Source organism: Agrilus planipennis, unplaced genomic scaffold (genome assembly GCF_000699045.2).
Source record: "Agrilus planipennis isolate EAB-ADULT unplaced genomic scaffold, Apla_2.0 scaffold86, whole genome shotgun sequence".
Lineage (NCBI taxonomy): Eukaryota > Metazoa > Arthropoda > Insecta > Coleoptera > Buprestidae > Agrilus > Agrilus planipennis.
In genome coordinates, this window is record NW_020438863.1 from 1,086,578 (window position 1) to 1,114,491 (window position 27,914).

General features: G+C 33.0%; 1 protein-coding gene across 26 annotated transcripts; it reads right to left on the minus strand.

Moving 5' to 3' along the window:
- On the minus strand, positions 1 to 27,776 carry LOC108735637 (voltage-dependent calcium channel type A subunit alpha-1). 26 transcript variants are annotated; one of them, XR_003231079.1, is made up of 37 exons: positions 27,597 to 27,776; positions 27,323 to 27,455; positions 27,124 to 27,263; positions 25,273 to 25,373; positions 23,645 to 23,800; positions 23,355 to 23,578; positions 23,170 to 23,273; positions 22,465 to 22,580; positions 22,173 to 22,334; positions 21,139 to 21,171; positions 19,963 to 20,175; positions 19,350 to 19,777; positions 19,033 to 19,291; positions 18,824 to 18,980; positions 18,427 to 18,729; positions 17,876 to 18,136; positions 17,444 to 17,587; positions 17,113 to 17,314; positions 16,260 to 16,424; positions 14,947 to 15,057; positions 14,061 to 14,171; positions 12,860 to 12,943; positions 9,601 to 9,783; positions 9,445 to 9,536; positions 9,242 to 9,392; positions 9,053 to 9,180; positions 8,787 to 8,989; positions 8,133 to 8,344; positions 7,554 to 7,586; positions 6,178 to 6,368; positions 5,765 to 5,774; positions 4,539 to 4,660; positions 4,306 to 4,469; positions 3,982 to 4,188; positions 3,413 to 3,624; positions 2,756 to 3,138; positions 1 to 469 (listed from the first exon to the last, which is right to left on the minus strand). XR_003231079.1 is itself a non-coding variant. In XM_025974309.1 (36 exons), the coding sequence occupies exons 1-36, from the start codon at positions 27,686 to 27,688 to the stop codon at positions 2,905 to 2,907; spliced, it is 5,829 nt and encodes a 1,942-aa protein (XP_025830094.1). In that variant the 5' UTR covers positions 27,689 to 27,776; the 3' UTR covers positions 829 to 2,904. The 26 variants fall into 26 exon arrangements, 24 of the variants coding, with proteins under 24 accessions (XP_025830094.1, XP_025830090.1, XP_025830077.1 ...); XR_003231078.1 differs by having other exon boundaries at positions 1 to 608; XM_025974309.1 differs by lacking the exon at positions 1 to 469 and having other exon boundaries at positions 829 to 3,138; positions 21,139 to 21,159.
- Between the last annotated feature and the right edge of the window lie 138 nt (positions 27,777 to 27,914).

Here is a 27,914-nt window from a genome sequence, read left to right on the forward strand (position 1 = left end):
AATAAACACATCTTGTTGAAATTTCATTTAATTGAAAATAACAAAAAAGATAATGCGGTTAGAATCAATTAGATGTAACCATTTTTATTTAAAAAAGTTGCTTAAAGCGACGATAATGGTTTAACACTAATTTAATTTCTATTGGACAAAGGTAAAATATTAATTAATTACATAAACTCCTAGAAAGTAACAATTTTAAAGAAACCTTTTTATGGCTTATTGTATATTTTTCTCGCAATTGCGAAAATGGCACCGTAGACCTGCGGAAAATCTTTATTCAACGTTTAGCATCAACTTTTTGCTTTCAATGAAAAATAAAGGGTTCTCGGTATCATTTTCGATTTCTTTTACAAAAATTTTAACAATCGTATTCGTTCTGCACAAGACAACATGCTGCTTACATACCAAATTATGGAACCGGTAGTTGTTACAATCAATTTTTTTTTTGGCGGAAAGAAGCCAAAAATATCTGCAATTATTACTTATTGATAATATTTTTTTTGTTTTATTAATAGAGAAAAATCTTTCGTAAATATTCTTGTTGAACGTATTTCTAGAAATTTTAAAACTCCTCTGTCATTAGAAATGATTACTGTGTACCTACCCACCTAAAAGTAATTTAGTAAAATAATAAACCAAGATATTGTACTTATAATTAAAAATTTGGTAGCGGATTTGTATTTTTATAGAGCAAAGCATTTGGAAATAGCAATGAAATTTTCAAAATAAAAAACAAAAAATATTAATGATAAAATCGGCTCTTCATGCCCAAACAACAACAAAATGAACCACTGAAACGATTAATTGTTTATCTACAAGTCTGTACTATTTTTTTTTTGTTAATCACGTCTTGTATATCAGAGGTAATAAATAAATCAGTTAATTAACAGGTAACAACGAGCAAAGTGTGAGCTACACCCATCTAGCGATACGACCATACATTTCTTCACACCAAGCAATATTTTTTTCTTAAATATATTTTAGTCGTTAAAATTTTTACAATTAATAGTCTAGAAGAAGGTGTTTGAAGAATCAGACCGGCATCTTCATACATGAATTAATAATTATAATAATTACGCAATTGGCAGAAGTATTTTGTTTTGCATTATTAGTTAGACGCGGTCTTTTCTCTTTGAAGACATAGTTAATATTAACAAACTCGTTAAAATTTTTATGATAACAAGTATTCTTTATGACCTCTTTAACAAACTTCGCTACATTATGAATAACTTTCAGCAAATAACAGTTTTTACTATCAATAATTCTTTAACAACGTTTGTTTGTTCTTGTGTCTCGAGAAATAAATTTAAATTTGTAACTAACTTTCTAGTTGATTACGTATTTAAAAATGACTTTTATGATATTTAGAATTGAAACTGAAGTTTATAATGAGAGGAAAAGAGAAAGAGATTTAGCAACAATTATTATAATAACATATAGTCATTATTATTAGAATTTTACACTATACACTATGGGACAACGGTAAAGCTATTCTTAAAAATTACCAAAGAATAGTTTCTGAAATTCCTGAACCAAAAAATTAGGCTTACGACTGTTCAACGAGAATCCGTTAGTTTCTGAAAGAGACTTGAACAGGCACGCTGCATTTGACCCCTATCGAGCACTTATGGCAAGAGGTTGAACGTCGGGTATTAAATATAAGATTTTCAAACGAAACCCCTGGAACCACGTTTGTTTTTTTCTGTTGTTAAATCAAATAAAAAATTATTTTGAAAAAGTTTTTTTTATTATATGTTACGTACGGTATCAAACTAAGAGAAAATATATACGTCTGGCTAAATATTTAAATGAACGAACAGGCTACGTATAGGATTCTGTTTCTTTTAAGAGTTACTTTTGTTTTGTCCAATAGTGTACATACAATAACAAGTAAGCAAAAGAAATACCCAATGACTACACCATTTTATTTAAACTGTTTGCTCAAGTTTTTTAAAGAGGTTTTATATGATAGTAATTAATTTCGATTTTAATAAGGCATCTTTTGTAAAAAAGCAATAATAAAATCAAAAAATACAGTAGAATGGAAGTCGTTCACTTTCTTATTCTTGGACTGGATTCATGAAATAAAGGGTACGGGTGTTTAACCGAATAATAACAATAATAAAGCGTCGAGTATCACAGAAAAAATGTTTTTATACATACGTTTTTGTATAAACTCGGGGAAAAGCATTTTAAATATATGGTACGTAATAATTATTATAGGTACAGTAAGGTATGTATTTATGTATGTATGTATGTGTGTATGTATGTATACATATGTATATATATGCAAGTTTGTATAAGGGAACGTTTCTGTACGTAAATATATAAATAGATATATTATATATTTACATACGAAACGGTTGATTTCTCGTCGTTAGTTTTAATGTTAAAGCACTTTAGGGAAGAATTACTAACTAATTAATATATTTCATTAATGTAATTAGAATGAACCGTTTTCGATTACTTCGGGACGCGTAAATACTATTATATTATATTTGTATTATCAATATTAATGTCGTTCTGAATGCAATTTTTATACGTATTACGACTTAATACACTTTTAAATACAGAAAATTGAGGAGCAGAAAATTACTGGCAGTATTTAAAAAAAAGTTTTTTTGTTTTTGAATTCGAGAGTAATACTATTAGTCGCGTCACTGTTTTGTAGCAGTCTTGCTGTTCTTTTGTACCTTTGTCTGCGTGTATAGTGTATGCCCATAATAATACCTCCCCCAATAATTTGACTACTTACGAGCACATCAATCCTTCAATTCCATAATCAATAATCCGGAAGTTGTTATATGTATGTCTCGCGAATTTCATCCACTGTCCATTTCTTCTTCTTTTATTTATATTAAATGCGGTTTATTTTTTTAAGTCTGTGGTAACGGAACACTTTCGTTAGCACCAATCGTCTTCGTCCGAATCGGAATTACGCGAACGAGAAGGCTTTGGCTTATAGCCATTCGGCACTGGACTTGGCAACATTCGTCCTCCCCTACCTAGAGCCACCGCTTGCTCGAAGCTCATTGGTGCATGTGTCGAACTGTCATACGTCGTTGGCACGATTTCTCGAAGCGGTTCGCGCTCTCTCACATAGCTGTGGGGAGTCGTATGGGCCGAATGAGACTGCACCTTTCAAATTCAACAATTATTCATCAATAAAATGTATAAAGACCAACAAGTTACGGTCTTTATTTTACATTGTATATACGATTGTTCTGCTATGGTCCATAGAATTTCGCGTTTCCAGACATTTCGTCGTTCCTTGGCGGGGCTTTCCTGAGTCCTCTATGAAAATGTCAGTAATGATTGACGAAATGCCTGGAGAAGCAAGATCTTATGGATACTTAATAGCAGAACAGCCTGAAAGGAAGTAGAACTCATCTACACCGGCCGCAAAACTTACGTGTGTAGGTGACGCGTTCAACTTGGGAAAGTTGATGGGACCTGGTCGTAATTGAAGTGTAGAAGGTTTACAAGGAGTCGGTGGTAGTCTTCTACCTTGGCCTCTTCGTCCACCTAATACAGGATGGCTATGTTGCATGCTCCCCTGATGAGCTGCTGATTGCTGCATTGGCAGACCAAATACAGGAGCAGGAGGACACTTTGTAGACAACTCTGTTTAAGTATTATATTTTGATTATATATACTTATTCATTATCACATTCACATAATCACGCATTTATAGTTAAAAGAGAGTAAGATGTTACCGTAACTATACGTTACTTAATATTATATAATATAAAATAAATTATGAGTGCTGCAATTTCTTATGCTGAAGTGTACGATGTGTTGCATACCTATTTACAATTTCTTTAAATTTAATTTTTCAAACAATTTTTAACACAAAGAAAATGATTAAACAAATTGTTCAGAAAAGTGAATTTCGACCGCTCGAAGCAATGTTGCTAACAGTTTCGAGCTCACAATGACTGATAGGGGGGAAGAACTAGTAGGTATAATAAATATACTGACTATTGTGTGAGGAACACATGTCATTTGGAGAAGTTGCGTGGGGATGATGTCCCGGACTAGGAGATCGTGACCTCTGACACAAGCTAGTGGTACCGTATGCCCTTCGACTTGAATTGCGAACGATCTCATGTCGAGATAAACGCCGAGAAGAGTGTTCGTTCATTGGCGAAGGAGACCTAGCCGGACTCGTCGATGCTGACCACGATCCTGTTCGAAAAAAAAAAGGAAAACGTTTTATCGAAAATATTAAATCGTATTAACGAGAAATTGAGTAAAATATATTAAGCACTTAAGCATTTAGTACGAGTTAGGTTGGATGAGTACCTCTAATAAATTTGCTTTTGTTGGAGTGTGATCTATGATGTTCGTGCTTGACGATTTCTACTACGTTTGAAACGGTGTCCGAAAAACCGATGTCGTGATGAAGATGGTGTTGATAACGTTTACCAGGCGAGGGACTTCGGGCTAACGAAGGGGAATTGCCCCTTCTGAGGTTACGAAAAAAAAAATGAAAAGTCTAAAAATCTGCCTATAGTACTAACGAAGTATATGCAAACCTGATACTGGGAGATTTATGATGAGAATTGCTATATGTAGGAGGATGAAGGTGTTGTTGCTGGTCCGCTAAACTATCACAAGAGGGTTGGCGAGATCCCATGTTATCGTGGTGTTCCATCACCTACAGTAATTTTTAGTAAGAAAATCAGTTTTCTCTAATTTTATGTATGTACGTGTATAGGTTGTCATCGGTCAATACTACATAATAGGTAGGTATATATAGAAATTGTAATAGGTAATAAAAATGGAAGCATAAAGACTGTGTGATGTGACGAATAATAAATGAAACTAGTTAAGGAGGAAAGGTAATTCAGAAAAAAATACAACTTTTTAAAACGTTGGTTATTAATATGTTAAAATTTCAATTGAATAATTACAAAAAAAGGTTACCATTCCAATCAAGATTTTCAATAAAAACTGTTTTACTTTCTATTTCAACAGATAATAGCTGTTCTAATTAATTTTAAATAACGATAAGTATGTAATGAGAATGAATAGTAAGAGACACCATTTTCTTGTTTTCTTTTGCATGTCGTTCTGAAGGTATAAATATACTAAACGTAAGTATATCTATGTGGTCGGAAAACAGAGGCATGACACTAATACGAAGATAAAGTCATGCACTATTAGAAAACATGCAAAAACGTCGTGCCCAAGTTATATAGTACAATATAATAAAATGTAAACCGCAAACACTAAAAAAAAATACCCTCCACCAAGTCAACTACAAACACATTCCTCCCGTGTTATGTTTTGGGTAGGTACGGTTTTTAAACAACTACAAGAGTAAAAGGTAGTTAGTTGTCGTGTCCTTATCTATTCCTTTAACTCACCACGAAATACTCAAACGCTAAAAGTACCTACATATTTACTCATTTTCCTATTATTGTATATTTACCAAACAGCTACAAATAAATATTTTTTGAGAACATCAAACAGCTCTAGTTTGATAAAAATGCGTGTATAGAATTCGATACACTCGCTATAAACTAAGTAGGTAATTATAAATTAATTTATAGTATTATAATAGATAGGTTCACTATACGTAAATATAGGTAAATGTACCTACGATATAAAGGAATTGTTTTACTGATCATCTAATTCGGACGTTTTTTAACTAAAGAGAAGACAAACTCCTAAAAACTTTTTGCTAGGTCGTCGAAGTTAAACTTTAATCTATGTATACTTAATTTTACATACTACCCCATAAGTTGTCAATTTTCACCTTTTTATTCCTGTAACAAAAAGAAAAACTGCCGTAAACACTTAATAAAAGAAAAAAACACAGGCTAATGTTTGGGAGTCATTCTTTAATGGGTCTGTACTAGTTGTTGAATTAAAAATCAATCTTATGTACGTATTTATATGATTTTGTTTAAAAATAATTTTGATTCGTATTTCGTTAATTAATTTAGGAAAATAGTTAGTATTTACCATTGAGCACAATTGATTTTAAGCTTATTAAAACAGTAAAGTAAACTTAGTTTTGCATTTTTTTTAAGAAAAAGAAAAATTAAACTTCTTTGCTCGACCTTTAGTTTCGAACGTCTTTAGCTTTTTTATAGGATATCTGCCACGATGGGTAAGACAATTACCAAAACTCAGAAGTTTTAATACAAAAATCAATGATAAAATTACCTAAACGATCGTTTTTTGGTATTGCGACGGGCCAGCGAAACAAGCGAACTTTCTTCGTGTTGGTGTAGATGATGTGTTTCAGAGGAATCCTGACCAGCCATCAAGGGTGCACCTTCCATACTTAGGGACCCTGTTCGACTCTCGTTCAGGTGTCCCGCCATATCCATTATGCAGTCAAAAAACGACGCTTTCTGTTATCATCCAATATTAACTGTATTTTAACCTTTCTCTCTCTATGCTACACGTAACACTCATAACATCTTCAGCAAATACTGATTAAAACAATAATTAACAACATTGACCTAGACCACCTAAATACCAAATACGGTTGTTGATTGTTGCCTTGCTTTGAAATGAGTTGTTGGATATTTGAAACCATTTTATGGTAAATACGTAAAATTAACCATGTAAATGCAACTGTCTTTCTATTGCTTTTTTTTTTTGTTCTTGTTTTAGTGTTTGACATAGTTTTATTTAAAATTTTTCCAAGTAGTGTTTTTAGTGAATAACTACACCAGTACACATGCAGATTAATTTGCTTTTAATTATTAATTAAGCTTGATTTTCATTGTATTAACGTTGAATAATAATTCATTGGAATGATAACAGGATAAGTTATTGGGAGTGATAAAATTTAAATGAATGCGTTTTTCTACACGCACCTTTTTATATCTGGATAGGCTTGTATCGCATAATAAATAAATGAAAGCGAAAACCAAGCTTAAATACCGATTTTTGCTAAGTTCGAACAGCAAATAACAGCGATCAATAAAAAGCTTAATTAATAATAAAATTGCCACAGCACAGGCAGTTTCTAATTTGTTAAATATTATTTTGCAGTACGGACTTGGCAAAATAAGTAGTAGAAGAAAAATATGAAGAAGAAGAAGAAGTCAAAGTCATGCACCAAATCTAATTAATTAGAAGAACTCTCTAATATATATCTAAGACTAAATGTAGAGAAGAGAGTCGAACGGCACACTGGCACTTGACTAATGTAATAATTATTTAATTGAAAATACGGAAATGTGCATGTGTAGTGAAGGTATTTTATATAACAGGAAATATTCCAATCGATAGATAGTATATATTAAAAAGCAAAATCATATGTTTCCGATTATTTAAAATACTTTCACGTTGCAGCACGCAGGCAATAATAAGTAATAATGCTCAAAAACATTTCAGAAACCTCTATGCTGCTTAAGGTAAAAGTGATAAAAATACTAGTATACTAAGTATATGAATAAATAGTAAGTGTAAGTGTAAGTTTAAGAAGGTTTGTTAATAAATATTAGATACATAAATACTCAAAGGAAAAAACAAGTGAAATTCGAGCAACTAAATAAAGTGACTAAAAGTACAAAATAAAGTACTACCGCGTGATTCGCTGCTGAACTATTTCCGTATTCCTGCAATAAATAATAGACAAGTTATAGGGCACTAAGTATGTCCTAATGATGCTAAACATATTTTCTCTCACTCTTTTTTTGTGACACGCTAAACTAAAACAACAAAGAGGTACCTATTGCTAATCTCCTAACTGGAAACTAAAGGATTACTAACGACGATTACAAAAACTGTTGATATCAGAAAGTTAAAGATTCCAAACCAAAAATTAAAAAAAAAAAAAAACGAACATAAGTTTTAGATCTTTCTTCAAGTTTTCGTGGTTTTCTTTTGCTAGAGTCATTATGATTTTGACTCTGTTATTTGTACGATAGCATTACTTTAAATTTATTAAACATAAAAACTAGTACGTAATAAAAAATACTTAAAGAACATACAGATTCCTGAACGAATACGCATAAAACTAACAATAAGTAAGTACATAGGTGTACTTGTATTTAGGGATTTATAAATTTTTTCGATAGAAAAACACAAAAAGCGTACAAACATTATTTGTTTAAGACCAGTTAAAATTAAAAAAAAAAAAAACAAAATCGAAAGAAACATACCGGAATTCCTGTGGGTTCGATTTGACCGAACTTTGTTGTTCTCCAATTTTCTAAGATGAGGAGACCACTGTAAATTTTTCCTACCGTCAATTTTCCCGTATTAAGTTGGTTTCTGGGAGGCACAAGAAGATCCAACATATTCTTCGCTTGTAGGGGCCAAATGGTCTTTATAGTGTCTCTTAATTCTTCATCGGCTTGATCCATTTCCTCCGCTGTAACGGAAAATAGCACAACGTACATTGGTATGCACACATATTAATTTATATGCTTAGATACAAAATAACTCACCGGTTTCTATAACTATCTCGCATAAAATGATACCAAATCGATCCAAAAGCAATGCTCTCTTTGATGTATAATATAATAATTGTGTGTAAACAATAAGACACGACTTTTGACTTGATTCTTTTATATATTATTTTGATCGATTTAGTGTCATTCAATCTGAGGTATGATTAGAAACTAATGAGTTACTTATTTGCTTTTGAAATTGCCCATGTATCTTATCTATCTTCCTCTGTATTATTGTCTGAAGAAACATGCAAGTCAAGAATTATTTTGTAAAAAAATCTCCTAAGGTTGCGTTTCTTTGCTGCTAATACGAAAATAAATCTAAATCTACTTGTAACTTTTTTTATTGGAGTTAAGTCTTACCTGGTCTCATCTTAATATTCAGATTTTCTCTTATGAGGGCAAAGAGAGTTGTTGTAAAGGCAACTTTACCCTCTTCGTCAACCGGCATGTTCATTCTTATGAGTTTTTTATACGCCAAACGATTGGGGCATTTGTTTCCGAATCCTAAGGGAGGGTCCATATTTTTTAACATATCATACATCTCCTGGTACGTAATTTTACCCCTGCAAACACATATTATTTACATGAAGTTAATTTGAAAAAAAAAAATAAAAATGGATAATTACGTAGCATTTGGATCGTATTCAGCCCAAATGCGAACAAATTCGTCCAGATGATGAGCTCCTAGGATGGACGGGTCTCGTGTTAAATAATCGAAATTATCCATGATTACTGCCACGAATAAATTAAGCATCTGCAATTAATAAGAATGACTCAATACGCCTTTACATTTTTTTGTCGTGGAATTATTTTACCAAGAATGAACAGAAAAATATGAACGAAACGAAATATCCGTAAGCCAAATTGGACCCGCAACTGTTTGGTTCTTTGTTAGCTTCAGGATCGCAAGGTTGTCCTTCTATACATGACAACATTATACTTGGCCAAGCTTCTCCCGTTGCACATCTAAAATATGTCAATCCGTTACCCATCACTTTTAATAATCGATCAATCTTACCGAAAAAGTAACATAAGGCCTTGAATAAAGTTTCGGAAATTATTATGCCTGTTTATAGATTCCTTGGGATTGCACTGTATATTGCCGAACACCTGTAAACAAATAATTATATAAACTATAATAAAAAATATTAGGATATGTCAAATAAAGACAGACCTGCATGCCAATTATTGCATAAATGAAGAACAGCATTGCAATTAGTAGACAAACGTAAGGCAAAGCTTTAAAACTTTGAACGAAGGTCCAAAGTAAAATGCGAATGGTGTAACCTTGCCTTAATAATTTAATGAGTCTTGCAGCACGAAAAAGTCTCAGGAATCCGACGTTTATGAAGTTTTCCTGTAAAATAATTTAACTTTGTTACGTCCCTTAAAATATTTCGTACCGTTCACGTTCATGTACACTTAACAATACATAGGATTGCTAAAAAACATTATATTTCAACTAGATCTATGTTAAAAGCTTGACTAGAAGAACTAAAGTTACTTCTTGCACTCTAATATTTAATAACTAATGAGTCTTAGGGTGGGTCATATGTCTTGGGCAGATAATCTCCTAATTCTTTATTCATTAATTTTTTATCGGACTATTAGGTATTTTTATTTCATTTATAAAGTACCTATTTACTTAAAAATGCACTTTGAAAAGGAATGTGCACTTTGTATATGTATGTACCAAGTGTACCTAATTAAATTTTTACAATTTATTGTTTAATATGAAAAAAGCAAATATTTAATTTTCAACTATAACGGTACTAAGAAGTTAGGAAGTACATATTGCAACATGAGTGTGAAAGCAGGATTAAAACTTTCATCGCGACTTTAGGAGAAGATAGGCAAAATAAAAAAGCAAGGTACATTTACGAATAAAATACACATTTATATAAACGATACATTGATAATCAACAAGGGTAGGTACAAGCAGAAATTCAAATGGAAACTTTAATAATTTTTACGAAGATATGCATGTAGGTTAATGAGGTGGCCCTTAAAATGGTCATAACTGAATAGTAATGTGTAATGTTTCCATGGTCTCTATGGATGTGCCTAACTGAAATTAATCCCAACCCCAATTTTCAACCTTTTTTTTTTTATTCAAAACCCTCGGAATTCTCCCTTTTAAAAAACTTAAAACTTCGTGATAGATAGGTAGTTATTCTTTTTCTCAATCACCATATATCTGAAAGTTGATTAATTCCTTACCAATAGTATTAAGCAACTTATAAAAAAATTTAGGGCATTTAATGACATAATTTTCAATATTAGAACTATATACCAACGAAACTAAAATTCATAAGGCCTTGTATAACATACGAAATACTTCAGTAAGAGCAAATATCCACTATATACACTGCCCATACTTGAATACTTAAATTCGTAACATTGCCAAATGATTAAATTTTATCTAATTAAGAGAGTACAGGTACTATCGTTCATGATAAAAATTGAAACCTTTAAGGCAAAGCTTGACGCTTTATACTGTATATGCATATTTAGAGGCATTTAACTCCATGGGGGGCATTAATATTCGATTATGATATGACCATTACATAATGAACCATTGTACTTTAGGTGTGGGTACATATACATATATAATATAGATAAAAATAGTTGTTAGAGAAAAAGTTGTTTGGAAAGGACACGTTAAAAAAAACGTCAGATATACATATGCATGGCCGTCCATAAACTTACGTATCGCTTTTTCTGCGTACCCACACAGCAAGTTAGCCATGTAATAAGAAAACGGCACACGGCATAAAATTACAACATTAAAAAAATATTTAATTTCGTTTATGTGTTGGATAGATGACAAGTGTTATTGTGTACAGGTATATTGAGCGTGGTAAATTTTGTGCCTAATGTTCTTTAATTCGTTCTGTGTATACATTAATGTATGTGTATATGGCAGGTGGGTATATACAACTTATGATCAGATCAGTAGATACCTACTATAAATACCTATACGTATACATTAAGCATACATTATACTTACCAAGAAGTACAATTGCTTAATTGTTAAAAAAATACGGTGGCTGGTATTTAAGTAAGATTTTTGTTATTTGTGGTCATGCAGTGCTATCTGCATCAGTAAAGAATTGACACTTATTATAGTACGTATGTTAAATGTGCTGATTGTTTTCGAAAAAAAAAAAATTAAGTCTGCTTTATTTTTGATGCAGTCATGTCAAGGTGAAGATGCATCAGAGATTTAGTATAGGTATATAACATGCGTAATTTGTTGGTTGGTAAGGTAAGGTAAGGTAGAGCCTAGGCCTAGAGAACAATCGATGGTAGCAACAAACCTGTTTTCATGTACGAAACTGGTCTTCTAGGTCTACTGGACTGCATGATAAAACTGCTAAATGTCTTAGTCACGATAGCAATTTAATTCTAGCCACTACGTTATCAATAGCTTCTTTATTACCTACTATATTACGATATTAATTATTATTAACAATAAAATACCACACCGTACAAGTACCTGAACGTATGCACATGTTTTCACAAAATTCTGTTGACGAACTTGATAATTGTTTTGCTAGTATTCTAGCATCATCAGAAATTTTAAATGAACTTACGACTAGGCAACGAATTTTAAGCATGGTTTAAGTTCATGTAAAACTTCTGAAGAAGTCATAGTGCTGGCGAAACAATTGAACAGTTTCATTTTATGGAATTACATGGGTACCAAGTTGATATTCTATTGCTATTTATAATGAATTTTCGTCACATAAAACTACATTCAATTATCTATTCACTGTGCCTGTGCTGTAACGGCTAAGTAAGAATAATTTTTACTTATTGTTATATTCCATAATTGGAATATAAATATAAGAAAGGCCAATGCTTTTATTGGCATTACACATACGTATACACATGTATCTCATCGAATATGGATAATATCGTATTTAATAATGTATTTTATTAAACCGAAACAAAAAAATGATATGCCTACTTATTATAGTTTAAGCAACATACGCAGGCAAAACCGTTAGGTATTTAATCAGCTCTTTCAAAGGCGGAGTAAATTTTAAAGTATTCTTAATCAATATGAATTCCATAATGTAATTAAAAAACATATTAGGAAGCAAATATTTATACGATACCTACAAATTAATCGAAAGCTCAAACACTTATAATAATAATAAACAAAACGTAATCGACCTCTTCAAAACAAATTGCACGTACCCTTTCTTTTGCGGTCGTCGCAGCCCTTTCCTTCAAAAGAATCGAACGACATAAAATAAGAAAGCTTTAGTGTTAAAAATATCAGTGTAACACATTAGTAAAGTGTAAAAGGTGTGTGTATGTGTGAAAGATGATTGCTACAAAAATTGAAATTCGGGGGTTTTGTACTTTTTTTCTTTTCATTTTGTTACGAGTGCTATTTTTAATTTCAAAATAATGAAACTTACCCCAAATTCCACAACCATTGCGTCCACTATGCTTCCAATGACTGTGACGAAGTCAAAGGTGTTCCATGGGTCTTTAAAGAAATTCTGAAAACATATGCACTTTCATTATTATTTGTACTTATAAATGAGTAGACACTGAATTATTTTTGTTTTCATTAGAGTTCTTTATATTATGATAAAAAGTTAACAATTTATAAAGCCAGTTCAATTTTACACTATCTACTCACAGAAATTAGATTACTTACTTAACAACGTGAAGACTAAGTACTTTATTAAATTTGAATTTTTTAATCTCAAACACTAAGAAAATTTAACTAATCTAATAATAGCTCGCAATATCTTAAATGTATTTCTCTTTTATATTAAAAAAAGTCTAATTTAATATAGCTTGGAAAGAACGAAAGAAGGGAAATAGAAAAATAATGAAATGATTAGGGGTCCTGGACAGCAAGCTTTTTTGCTAATAAAACTACTAGTTTAATATTCTACCTACTGCTTATGCTATTGGTTAAAGAAATTGTGTGTGTATGTACTTTGTATTTTTCATAATGAAACGAACAAAAAATAAAAAGACAAACGCTAAATGCTTCTTTTCGAATAAGCGATCAAGACAACTATATAATAATAATAATATGGAATACTAACGGTAACATGACAACGTATAATAACTACGGTGAACATCGTATTCCTGATGATTTGCCGATTATGTTATTGGGAACACAAGCCAGTTGAGAATTGCTTATAAATTTTTGTTTCTAGTATTAAGTAATAACGCTTTCAACCTACATACCTAGACACAATACATAACGTAGAAATGATAGGATTAGAATATTAATATAAATATAAATCAGTAACTGTCTAATTTTACTAGGAATACAATACGACAGGATGAAACATTAGGTGATTTCACTTTCACTGCTTTTGTACCGAAGTACCGAATCATTTTTATACAATAATACATCTATTTTCCATGAATACTCTTTAAGGAAGAAGTTTTGCTTTTTGTGAGTCACTCTAAAACGTACATGATAATGATGTACAATATGTATCTATTTTATAAATGTAGTACCTACACAGTGAAAGGCCCACCACATGTTAAGAGTTGTAAAAGAGCATTGTAGAAAAAAAAATCAGAGGTAGGTAAATAAGTATAATATATGTAGACAGATATTAGTATGTTCGTTCGAAGGAAGTACTTTACCTTTATCCCGAAGGCGATCAGCTTGAGAACCGTTTCGCAAAGAAATAGGAAGGTAAACAGAATGTTCATGGCAGCCAGGATGTCAGATAGCAAAGGTGGAGCATCGTGGTACTACAACAACTCAAAATATATAGGCGCTAAACGCTAGAAGCATCTGCCTACCTGATACAATACTGTAAACTTGAGCATAAATAATGGAAAAAGTCGGCAAAGCCAATATTCAATATGGCAAAAATGGAATACATATATGTACGTATACCAATTAATATACCTGCCTTTAAATATGTATATGTATGTCACACCAACCTTTTTATAGTTTTATTTTTTATTACCTACCGATAAAATCTAGACGTGTAGGTACTTATGCGATATGCGAACAAATACGTATAGAATATCATATTTTATATAATATCTATATTTATTTATATGTATGCTTCGTGTGTGTTGCTGTCATTCTCAGGTATGTTGATGTGGTGTCTGCAGTGATAGTGCTGGCATGACAAGATGCACAAAAAAAGACAAAAAATAAATCACATGCACGCGCGCAAAGCAAATCACAGCAGCATCTGGAGGGATTGTATTTATAATAATAAACAGGGTGTCGATAAATAATAATAAAATAATATAAATAAATCAAAATCTCCTCGTCGACTTTCAAATTCTGAACGTGAAAAGCAAAAATTAATTAACTGTCTTCGAGTTTAACGTTTTCTGCTTTTACAGAAAGCAAACAAACGCGCTTTTTGGTAAATACACAAAATTTTGGACAATCAATGTTGATAAGAAAGAAAAACTTTCGACGTTCATACAATTTGAAGCAACGGATTTGTTTCGTTTTTGTTATTTTTTCTTGTTTTTGGTTTCGCTTCAAACTATGATGTCTTACCCGTGCGCCTAGGGCAAGAATCTTGAGTACGCATTCCACTGTGAACAGACTTGTGAATGCCCAGTTGAGGTACTTAAGAATATCGGTGAAGGATTTGCTCTGCTTGTCTTGCTGTTAACATATATAGCAACACATATGTCGATATATATCATAAGTAATAAGTACTTTATTCTTTGATTGATACTAATCAAGATATACGACAAATAGGTATAAAAATGCTAACAACAGCAACATAAATAAATAAATAAATATAGGATGTCAAATATTGTGGTGTAATTATTGTAGGTGCCTATTTATTAAATAAAAGTCGAACATCATCCTTCTGTCGTTGGTTACCCCATACGATGTCGGTTTATTTTTTTGACGTCATGTCACTCTTTTCTTTGGAAGAGTTTCTGATACAGTTTCAAACTGCGACACGATTTTCAAAACATCTAGAAAAGTAAACCGACAACGCGGTGACCAACCCGGAATCCAACTTGCTAGTCAACTAGCTAGGTTAATAATAACTTCAAAGATAAAATTGGAAATAGTTTTTAGGTAAATATGTAGTTAATAGTGCAACCAGCTCTGCTTCTGTGAAGTTAGGTAAGTATGTTGTCGATAGAATCATGCATCATAACTTGTATCGCGTAGCATTTCAAACTAATCATTTAAATAAAAAACATAAAATTAGTCAAAGCATTCAAACGATTAACAATAGAAAGCACGATTTTTTTTCTACCTGTGACAAAATATTATACGTTTTTAAATTAAACATAGGCATTCATTACTTAAATATGCGTCACAACTAGAGAAAGGAACTATTCAGATAATAATTCCTCTGGATTGATTTCCTATTATTGTTTGATCTTATCTTTTGTTTTTAAGCAAAAATTATAGTCATTTTCCATTCTGCCAATCATACACATAAAACACGTACAATACACTAATGAAACGAGTTCAGCCTCAAGTCAAAGTGCGCAATCCAACTTTTCGTGTTATTTGTTTGGGCAAATGTTTGTGTGGTTGGATATTTTATTATTCCTTTTTGGCTGCCGACTTTTTATAATTTCTGTTTTTAATTAACTTTTAAGTTTTGACAAAGTCGGAAGTTTAAATGCAAAATATATGTAGCAGAGTAAAAGTTAATCGTGCGGTTCCTGAAACTTATAAAAAATAAATATTGTATTGTAATAATTAACTAATTCTTAATTTTATAACGCTTCAACCAACAGATCTCCCACTCGCCTTCACCGGATTTTTCTAATAGATTTAATTTCTAATAGATTCATAAATAATTAATAATTGAGAAGACGTAACAAGAAACATACCTTCATCATAAGCAGTAGCGTATTGAATACGATAAGCATCATGATGAAATACTCAAATGGGGTAGAAACGACGATCCTCCAAATTTTGTATTTGAAGCTGTTCCTCTTGGTCGGCATGTAGCGTTCAAGCGGCCTAGCTTGGATAGTAAAGTCTATGCATGATTTCTAAAAGAACACACCTATTGTTACCTTGTGTCTAAGCCTACAGTGTTATACACATTGTATTACTGTAAAACATCTAATGTAAAAGGTGAATGTAATAAATAAACACACTATTCCTTACTAGTCTACTCTTGACTTGCAGTGATCCTCCCATATTCCCTCAACTATTTATTTATTTATCTAATTTTTAATGCAATTCACTTCAAGTTATCAGCTAGCCTACCAATGGTAATAACATTCCAGATAGTATCTAGGAGTTAATTAATATTATATATAAAAAATTATGAGTGCTGTCAGCAGAGGGCAAAATAGTATTACGTAGTTAGTGTCGGCAATTCTTATGCTGAAATGTACGATGTGTTGCATACCTATTTACAATTACTTTAAATTTAATTTTTCAAATAATTATTTAACACAAAATGATTAAACAAATTGTTTACAAAAGTTACAAATTTCGACCACTCGAAGCAATTGTGCTAACAGTTTCTGATAGGGGGGGGAAGAACTTGTTACATACAAAAGAAATTACCAAAAATAATGTGTACATTACAAGTGGGCAAAATACATGTCCACATTGAAAAGGTTTAGTAGTAACTAGAACATGACTCTCTATTTCGGTTTATTTACAGCTATTTACCACAGCCTCTATTTTCTGCTTCTACATTTTAAGAAGGTAATAAACTGTTTTTACCTGATTTTTATCGATTTCTCCGCTTTGCAATTCGGCTTCGCCCTGTTCTTGGAACGTGATTATAATTAAGGCCACGAATATATTTACAAAGAAGAATGGAAACACTACGAAGTAGACGATATAGAAAATGGACATTTCTATTCGAAAATTTTGAATAGGCCCTCGGTCTTCGTAAGTCGCAGCCATGGAATTTTGGAGTACTCTGAAATAAACATCAGTTTATTTTATTTACTTATCAATCAGATTTTCGCAATGTAACAGAAGCGTAGGGAAAAACATGAGGGAAAACAAAAAATTAATAGCGTATTAATATATGTATCTTTAAGCTCACTGAGGCCAGCCCTCTCCTGTTTGCACAGCGAATAATGTGAGCATTGCCTTGGCCACATCATCGTACGTAAAACATTGTGGTTTCCATTCGCGAACTTCGACCTGTGGAACATCGCTGTCCTCTTCGTAGACAAAATACTGGCCCCTGAAAAGTAATTAATATTGTTTACTGGACACAAGCACTGATAATAGAAAAATGGCGCGCGTCTCATCGTCGAACGTAATGGAGGTGAAACTTCTTTGGCGCCATCTAACATTCGGAAGACAAAGCGCCTTTACGAATTGCGCTGGTTACAGTTACCAATCCATACACGTAAGGTAGAAATTCATACTCCTTTCGTCTGTGACCGTACCGTAGGGCTATCTGGTGGCCGCACTCCCAATCTCGATGTCACTAAAGAAGTTTCACATCAAATTCCTAGTTTTCACTTACTGGCAGGTTTCTTTAGTGAATTTGCTCGCGTCGGTACAATGATAAAATTTTCCATTGAACAGTTGCACTGCTATCACGGCAAATATAAACTGAAACAGTATATATACTATTAAAATGTTTATCACATTTTTTAAAGAGTTCACGAGGCAATCGAATACGGCTTTCAGTTTAGGTACACGTTTAATTGTTTTTAAAGGTCTAAGAACACGCAGCACTCGCAGAGATTTAATCGTAGACAAGTTGGCGCCGGCGTCGCTTTTCCTACAACAAGAAAAAACAAATTAGTAATTTTAAATACTCAATAAATAAACGTTGACGGATAGACTAAAGTTTCTATTGATAGAAAAAAGCGAAAGATGAGAAGGGGGCGAGCATAACGGCACAGAGAGTTCTTCTTTCATTTCTCGAAGGTCGCTTTCTTTTGAAACCATGATCCTTCAGGAAATGAAAAAGAACCCTCTTTCAATTTTTACTTAATAGAAATCGTAATGTACTCTGGAAAAGATTTCATTGAATTTAAAACTTTTTTAACGAAGTTGAAAATTGCTTACGCAAAATCGAACCCCATCGATACGAGAGCACATATGACGACTACAGCGTCCATGATGTTCCAAAATTCTCGTAAGTAGGAGCCGGGATGCAAAATGATACCCAAGTCGACGATCTTGAGGAACATTTCGACGGCAAAAACTCCAGTAAACGCGTAATCGAACTGATCGAGGATGCTGTTCTGGAAGGACTTTTCATTGACGGGATCTTCGCACGCTAATGCGATAGAACTGAGACAAATGACTATCATGATAAAAAAGTCGAAATATCGCAGGTTCACAACCCAGTGAGCGCCTCTTCTTATTCTATCAATACAAATCAAGTCATTAGTATGTCATTTTCTTTGAATGATTAAGACTTAATGTTACGATAACATTCACAACACTCAAAGATACGTACACATTTGTGGGAGAAAGTATGAACATGCTAGAATAGGGCAGCATTGGTTTCGGTCCAATTATTTCTTCCTCCTCTTCCTGTGGAGGTTTTTCTTCCTTCTTCTTTTTTCCGCGTGCGTTTGGACTGGGAGGACATATTTCTACTTTCGGTGGCGTCCCTAACAAAAAAATATGGGTAAATAAGTAAACAAACAATATAAATTAAGTTACCCTCCATTTGCAGCGCTTCCATTTCTTTTTCCAATTCGAGTGCCTGTTTCTCCTTGTTCTCTTCCGCTTGTTCTTCTTCTGCTGCAGTTAGTTCTTGAGCGTTCGCCAAGTTATCAACGGCGATGGCCAAGAACACGTTCAACAGTGTATAATTACCGAACAACATGAGTACGATAAAGTAAAGTGAATAAATCATTCCGCCATTTTGGGCCTCGATCCCCTGGTACATGACCTCGTTCCAGTCTTCGCCAGTTAAAATCTAAAAGTTATCGATGAGAACCCGTAGTAAAAAAAAAAAACATTAAGTAAGTTCCTACCTGGAAAACGGTTAACAGAGCGATGGGAAACGTGTTGAAATTAGTCGGTGGAGTGCCGGAATCAAAATTGAACTGTCCTCCAAAAAGTTGCATCCCGAGAAGCGCGAATATAAGTATGAAAAGAAACAGAAGAAACAACAACGAGATGATGGACCGCATCGAATTCAGTAACGATATCACCAAGTTCCGTAACGAGGACCAATACTTGGTAACTTTGAAAATTCGTAATAGTCGAAGAGCCCTTAACACCGATAGACCGAACGAGCCCCCCTTCACTGCCGACCATACCACTTCAAAAACTGAACCCATTATCACTACGCAATCGAAACGATTAAAAGCCGATTCGAAATAAATTCGCGGTCCAAGCGCGTACACTTTGATAAACATCTCCGACATGAAGAGGCACAAAAAAGCGTATTCCGCATAAACTGAAAAAGAAAACCAAAAAAAAAATGGAACCACCTAAAAATAACGACAAAAACATATATGCATCTTTAAGTGAACACTTCTCTTAAACCTTATACGTACATGTAATTTAAATATTTAGATGGGGGTAAGAAGTGTTCACTTCACGTATATTTTTTATCATTTGCTATTGGTTTTAATGTCTTACAAAGGAAACGAGTCAGCCAATCCGGTTGTCCATGGTATTCCACGGCAACGCAAAGGGTATTGAAGAATACGAGAACGATTACGAACCAATAAAACCATTGTGCTTTTACCATGTGTCTGATTTTGAACCTGAGCCTCTTTTCTGCCCTCCAAAAGCCTGCACAACCTCCCTGGTTCTTTACTCTAGATTTGAGATAGCCAGTTTTGCCGAAACCTGTCAAAAATACTACTTTCATCACACATTTTCGCATAACGCCTTCAAAATATCCGATAAATTTGAATTATTTTAACTTGTTAATAGATAGATTAGACACTCTCTTTTTAACAACAAAAATCAGGTAAATACATACCAATTACATAAAATAGGTACATAAGTAACTGGCAATTAATTATGGCATAGTATCTAAAACTTTTTAATTACTTTATACATATTTATGCATTTAAATTATCGTATCATATCGATAATGATTAGCGTAAGATAAGCGAGACTACTAGAACAAGAATATATCGTCTTTTCTACTAAAGGTGACTCGATTCAACTATCTATTTAGATATTTAAGTATCTATAGAGAATATGAATATAATATTCCCTACTTTTTATTGTTATCAGGTAATTACGACTACTAAACTACCCGCTACTGCCTAAAACAATAAAACTATTTACAATTACTATCAGAAGAAGCAAGCTGTTACTAATTTGTCTAGTAGTGTGGTAACAAAATTTGCAAATTTCTTTTTTTTGCTTTGTGCGACGGTCTTTTTTAAAAGCATGCAAAATGTACTCACATCGATAATTAGCATGTATGAGATGATTTTTATATAGGTATAATACTTAATGGCATTTTTTTTTTCGTTTAGGTACTTAGCAAGTTTTAAGAATAAATTTCTATTAGGTTCTAGTACAGATACTGATTTTTAAAAGATACCAATTTTGCCAAAACATCGTAAGTATTGCCTAGATTTGTAAATTTTTACTTTAGTGTTACTTTTTAACCTCTTCATTTTTTTGTTCTTTAAAAAACAATATCTGTTCATTAAGGTGTTTGTTTACGAAAGCTTTAGTTTTACTATACATATTGTAGTTAAGTAGTATGCAGTCTACATGTTAACACTAATTTGAACTGGTACGGTACATTTATTAGCATCGACAACTAAAAGGATCCACCAGTTCCCATACCTTTTAGCTTTTTCTTAGACTCTGTAAGAAATACTGTGGATTAAAAGACGACATCAGTTAAATAGTCATAAAAGCATTTTATAGATTTTTTGTGTAAATTATCAATTAAAAAGGTAATCGTGTTTCCTGTGTAACAGTTGCCGGATGTGTTTTGTGTACGGGCTTTTTTTATTAAACAATTATTTTCCCCTTACAACTTATTTTATTTTTATACCGTCATAGTTTCAATGTTTGTTTGTTAAACGAAATTGAATCCGGCAAAAGGTGGGTACTCTTTTAAAACTTGAAAAAATCGAAAGGGTACCTAGGTACCACTTACAAAACCGAACATTAATAAAAAGTTCAAACTAGAGTTGAAAAGAATGATGTAAAAAATGTGTAAATTGTGAAAAGAAACAGCGTGCGCGGTTTCGCAAATGCACTGCAACATGCTAGAATACATACACTGTAGGTACCTATATTTATATTGCAATAAATTAAAACAAGGATCATTTATAATAATGAATAAATGTAATTGATGGTATTATTGGCGTGCATACCGGAAAGATAAAAACACACTTACTGTTAATGCACGTACATATTGTCTATATATATATATATATTTAAATTATTATTGTTGGAGCATNGTGCCATCCTCAGTTAAAGACAGTCTCCAATTAAGCGGTAAACAGTGCGGCAAGACATGCACAAAATGTCTGTCCGGCATACGATGGCACCGGGTGTGTGACCGCCTTGGCGTTTTTAAAAGTTTCCTTATGGAATTATGGTATTTAGTTTTTTCTTTTTTTGGACTAATAACCCCTCAAATCCCTTGGTATTTTAAAAAAGCGTATTAAAAGTTACCATAGGTACCATATTAATTATTATAAGTATAAAAATGCTATTGAAACAAGTTGGGAATAATGTCTTTCGCACCTAATAATTTTTTGAATTCTGCGAGACGATTTTTACCTATATTGTGTCATGATGTGGTGCAATTTAAAATAAATAAGGAAAAACTATATCTACACACATTAATCTTAAATGATACTTACCATCGTCTGCCATGTCTTCTTCCTGTTCTTCTTCTTCCGTATCAGTGCTTTTACTTTTTCCAATTTTCCGCAGTTTCTTCTTTTTGGCTGCCCTCCTTCTAGCTTCCATTATGTGCATCTTCTCTTCTTCGGTCGTTCTCTCTTCAGCCAGTATTACCTCCTCTGATTGCATATTTTACACAACAATAATAATATAGAAAATATGGAATATATTTATGTAATCTATCTAAATATCTATCATGGATTTATGGAATAAATAAGCCTATGAAGCTACGGTTTTATGTTTACTGACCTGCTTTACATATCCACTGGACATACCCGTTCAGTTCTCTCTCCAATTGAGCGGCTCTTCTTAACTTTAAAAATTCCTGTCTATTCTCTACCTTTTCCCTTTCTTTAGCGAATTCTCTACGGGATTAGAAATACATACAAGCTCTTTAAATACGTACAAAAGATACGTTTAGGTATCTACCTAGCAAACACTTGTTACATTTATTAATAAAATAAATTGGGAAACTATGTGTGAAATTATAAAATTTCCACTTTGCAGGCGGTTTATTAGTATTTTAATTATAGGTAAATATTAAATATCTAGCGATCAACTAATATGCGTATTAGGTAAAAAGTGCGGTATTAGAAACAGTTATTAGCAGTAAGTGGAAACGATATTGCAATTGTTGTTAGGTAGGTTGTTGTTGTGGTTATTATTGTTACAAACTCCCAAGCAATGGCTTTTACTTTATTTTCACCTGCTTGAGTGATCCATTTCAAGTAAGATCCGAACGACTCATTGAAAAGCTTTTTTGATCGAGTTTTATGGAACTTTGCCCTACGTTCAACGCGAAGTCTTTCGTTAGAAAACTCTCTACATATTATATGTAAGTACATGTAACAAAAAAGACACACATTGAACTTTAGAACAGCGAACGGTGTCCAAAAGATTCAGTAGCCATCAGTGAGTCAATATCGATACGCCTTTAAAAAAAAAAGAACTTACCCGCTTAATACACCGAGTACTAAGTTAAGCATGAAGAAAGAACCGAGGACTATTAGGGGAACAAAATACATCCAGTTCCAATGACTACCAACTGCATCGTTCATCTGAAATTAAACATTCATATCTACGTTGTCCCTTTAAACCAACAGTAGTAATGACGATAAAAGAAATTGTTTCCTCTTTACCCAGTAAAGTATAGCGGTCCATCCCTCCATGGTGATGCATTGGAAAACGGTGAGCATAGCAAAGCCTATGTTATCGAAGGAAGTAATGCCATTATTGGGACCCTGCCACCTTTCAAGGCACAAAGAATTACCATCACGACACCAGTTGCTGCCTTGTTTCAGCGCCTGAGTCATGTTGTCCGAATTACAAGGAACTTCACTGTCGCCCTCCTTTACTATTTCATCTGAAATAGATCCCCCCCCCTCCATTACAGTACAATCGCATTCGAAGAGACCACTTTCATTCTCACCTATGTCATATAAACTGTAGCATGTTCTGTGCAACGCACCCGAATAAAATTCTAAACCAATAATAGCAAAAATAACGATGGCAAATAGCACCAGTAGCCCTATCTGTAGCAATGGGGCCATTGCCTTGATGATGGATTTTAAAACTACTTGCAGACCTAGGCAACATTAACGTTTACATTACATTTAAGTAAATAGTCCACTTGATTAAACTGTTATTTTGATTAAAAAAAAAAAAAACAATAAAACAAAATGTCACTTGTTTTCTTCTGTGATAATAATGGTAAAATATTTTTAGAATGATTATCCACTATTTTTAATTAATTGTTGAAAGACAAAAATTTCAAAAGTTGAATGAAAAAGTTGAAAATATAAACAAGTAGGTAGGCACTTAATTGTATTCTATAAACATGCTCAATTATAGTAATACATATACATATTATCTTTTAACAAATACTTCAAGAGGGAATGAAAAAACATGCCTAAATTAAGCAGTTGTATTGACTAACGACAGCACTTACTAAAACTCAGAACTTTTTACTTTTACAATACCCTACAGTACAGTATTTGTTAAAAAATAACAAAATAATTGTTCGTAAGACTGCACAATTTTTTTGCGATAAGTGTCGAATGTGGGTAGAATCAAAATAAAGTGACAATCAAAATAACAAAGTGAAAAATACTTTTGAATTGCACAACGTAATAACTATTATATGTTTATAAGAAGCAAACCAGACCGAATTAGTTCAAATATTGTCAAGGATAACAGACAATAATTACATTTTTATAGATATACCTACATAAAAATGAAAAAGAACAAATTCCAAATATAGTGTATGTAAGGGTTGGAAATGTGAAAAAAAATTAAATTACGAAACTAAAATGGCAAGAAAAAGATCACTCCCTTTTTCCGCCGTTTGAAACATACCTACGTATTTCAGATTATTATTGTTTTTTATGTTTTACTACTATAAATACCTATATTTATGTTATAAGTAGGTGATATAATTAAAATGGATAGTTAACATACATATTTGCATCAAATGTTACATCTATAGATATTGTATATCTCAATGTAAGAGGAGCTACCACTTTAAATCACCATTTCTTTCCCTTTTCAAGATATGATTATATAAAAATCAAAGCCAAAAATAGAGGCAAAAAAGTACATTATTTATAGCTATCAACATCGACTTTTCGCCTTTTGGTATAATAAGGTATAAGCCTTTTCCAAAGTATTCAGCATTACTCTTGAAAGAGAAAAGCCATATACTTAAGGGTAAAACATGGATGTCGATTGCTATAAATAAAGTGCTTTTTTGTCCAATATACAAATAAAAACCAAAAACAAAATAATAAGATGTTAAGCAATAAGGCAAAACCGGATAATGAGACAATGAGTTAATAGGAAAAGGTTCGATTTTCTCATGGAATATGTACTTGTAGGTACCGTGTAATGTTAGTTGAAACGGGAAAAAAAACTTGCCACGGCTTTTGCTACTGTACTATAGCGTAATTGATAAAGTGATTTTTGGGGGGGGGGATAAAAGATTTATTACAAATGATTAGGGGAGAGACATGTCTACAAAACGACCATACGATTACGGTTACGGACAGAGCATCTACTTACTAGGGATACCAGAGACTAGCTTGAGAGGTCTTAGTACTCGTATAGCGCGTAAGGTGCGCAGATCCACAGCATCGACATCCAGAGTAAACATCGTCACAAACCTGCAAAACACTAGCCTCTAGCTCTACTCATCACACTACTACACATTAAACTAACTTTTATTACGTATATATCTACTAGTCTAATCGACTAAAGTAGACCGAACGAAAACTAGAGACTAATTAAAAACTTGTAATCATAGAATTACTATCACTAACGTAATAAATGTTGAGACGGTACGAATTAGAGCTAAGCTTTTTGTATTTAGCTACTATTATACTTCACAACTTTTCTTTTTTTCTGTGTCGTTCTTTTTTTTTCTTTATTAATTGTTACTAAATAAATAGATAGAATATTTCGAGAGGTCCAAGTGTCGAAGCGTTTTTGTTTCGGAATTTCGGAATAATAAAAAAGGCATAGGTAGAAAAATTGAATAGCAATAGTATTCCCATCCGTTTTTCCATCGATAGATCTATGCTAAACGTGTCATTATTCATTGTTCATTAACTGCATATCGATACTTCAGAAATTGATTTTAAGTACATATCATTTGGAAGGAGAAATGTCTCTTAAAGTTCTATACGTTTAATGTTCGGTAGGTACAAGTTGTAAAAAAAAGAATATAAATTAACATTTGCATGACAAAATATAACATAAAGATGAAAATTTGTCAATCTACTTCAATGAAACCGAAATTATAGCCTTTGTTATAAATTATCCCGGCGCCTCCGCCAAAATTTTCAATAAAATTTTTTAATAAATGTTTACTGATTGCGTCTGTGCATTGTCATGAATGTCTTATAACTTTCTGTAAAGTAAAACGATAAGATTAACCATCCAGATCGTTCTTTGGTCTGTACCTGCAAGAGCACGTTGAAAGTTACGAGTCTTGGATTATTCTGCTAATTCTTTTGATGATTAAGAATTTTTGAGATAAATTTTCTAGAATTCGCGTAGCGTAGTAGTTTTTTCTAACGCACTTTTTTATTACACGAATGGAAGTGCTTTTATACGATATAAACGTGACGAAAACTTCCAAGAGACATTTCTCGTTTCAAATGAGATCCGCAAGAATCGATTTTTGAAATGTGAACTGGTATGTTAATGAACACCCGATGGAATAACATGAGGGTGATGGGCTGTATAAGTATATGGGTGTGAGGATGTACGGTATATATACGTTCAGAAATACGTAAATCTAATCTAAATGATAATAATTAAAAAACCTAGGAAAGTAGGTACTTATTCTAATGGGTGGTAAAAAATGACAACTTTTGTCTACTACATCATAATCGTGATCATTATCATAATCAATTATCATATCATCACTAGCAGCAGGACGTAAGAAAAAGGTAACAAATTATTTTGTCTGACATGGGGCCCTTACTTGGTATCCTCGACACCAGCTTGAGCGGCCTCAACACGCGAAACGATCGCAACATCCGAAGATCAACATCTACATTCGCTTCCGCAAAAATTGTCATCGACCTGATAAAGTTAAATACCAAATGGAATCTCTTTAATATTTTATTTCCGATCTCATCCACGACCTGTTCAATTCTATTTCATTTTATGTTTTTACATGTATTTATTCTTGTAGCTATTAATGAAGGTCAATCATTTTTTAAAAAATGCAATAACCATCAGTTAGAAAGTATTAGAAAGTTGACGCTTTTATTTGTTATTTTGCCGCCTGTGTTGATCTTCTGTTTCCGTTGAACAGGTCATGTTTATTGAAATTCGCATTTTTCCATCGAGTCTTTTTTGCAATGAAAACGAACATTTTAATGGAAACAACCCAACTACACTCACCCTGTAAGTACAACAAAAAAATCCATGATATTCCAAATGTTCCTTAGGTACGATCCTCTATGCAGTACGAAACCTAACGCTAGTATTTTCAATGACGCTTCTACGCAAAAGATACCTAAAAAGTAAGTTTCCGTTTTTTCCTGGAAAAGAGAACAGACTGTGACCGATTCGTAGCAGCAAAAGGACAATTTTCACTTACTAGTTTCAGTGCTAGCATAGTCTTGTCCTGGCTAGGCAAGTGCTCTTCGAGCGCCAGCACCACGCAGTTCGCTATGATTGTCAAAAGCACGGCATATTCGAAAGGAGGCCACTCGATTATAAAGCGCGTGTACCTTAAAGGACAAAGTCAATCCTTAATATGTATTAGATAAGAATACCGACATTTTTTCCCAACTATTAGCTAGATATGTGTACCTAATACTTAAGCGTAAAAAAATCGCGATTTCATCAAAACTCCCAAGCAACTTCAGTACCTGCGGATGATGTTTTCCTCCGACAGGATGAACAAGGACGTTGGTCCCTGTCCTCCCGCTTGCGCCCCGGCAGCCGTGCTTGCGCCCCCCATTCTATCAGCTGCGCCCGCCCGTATCCCCCGTTTCGTTATCCCTTTCGCTGCCTGCTGTTGAGCTGCCTTCTGCTGAGCCGCTGCCTCTTGTGCTGCGGCCAACCTAAAACAGAAAAGGGTTCCGCAATCGTCACAGACACGAAAAGAAAATCTGAAAATCTCAAAAATATCAAACAGAAACCACACTCTGTGTAGGTACTATCTTTAATATGGTCTGCGTTTGAAT

Excerpts from the sequence above, each read along its gene's own strand:
- LOC108735637 (XM_025974292.1), bottom strand. The coding sequence starts at position 27,688 with ATGGGGGGCGCAAGCACGGCTGCCGGGGCGCAAGCGGGAGGACAGGGA. Across the intron at positions 18,730-18,823 it reads ATACTTTCTCCCACAAATGT|AATAAGAAGAGGCGCTCACT; the intron begins GTACGTATCTTT and ends TTGTATTGATAG. Across the intron at positions 15,058-16,259 it reads CGCTACTGCTTATGATGAAG|CAAGACAAGCAGAGCAAATC; the intron begins GTATGTTTCTTG and ends ATATGTTAACAG.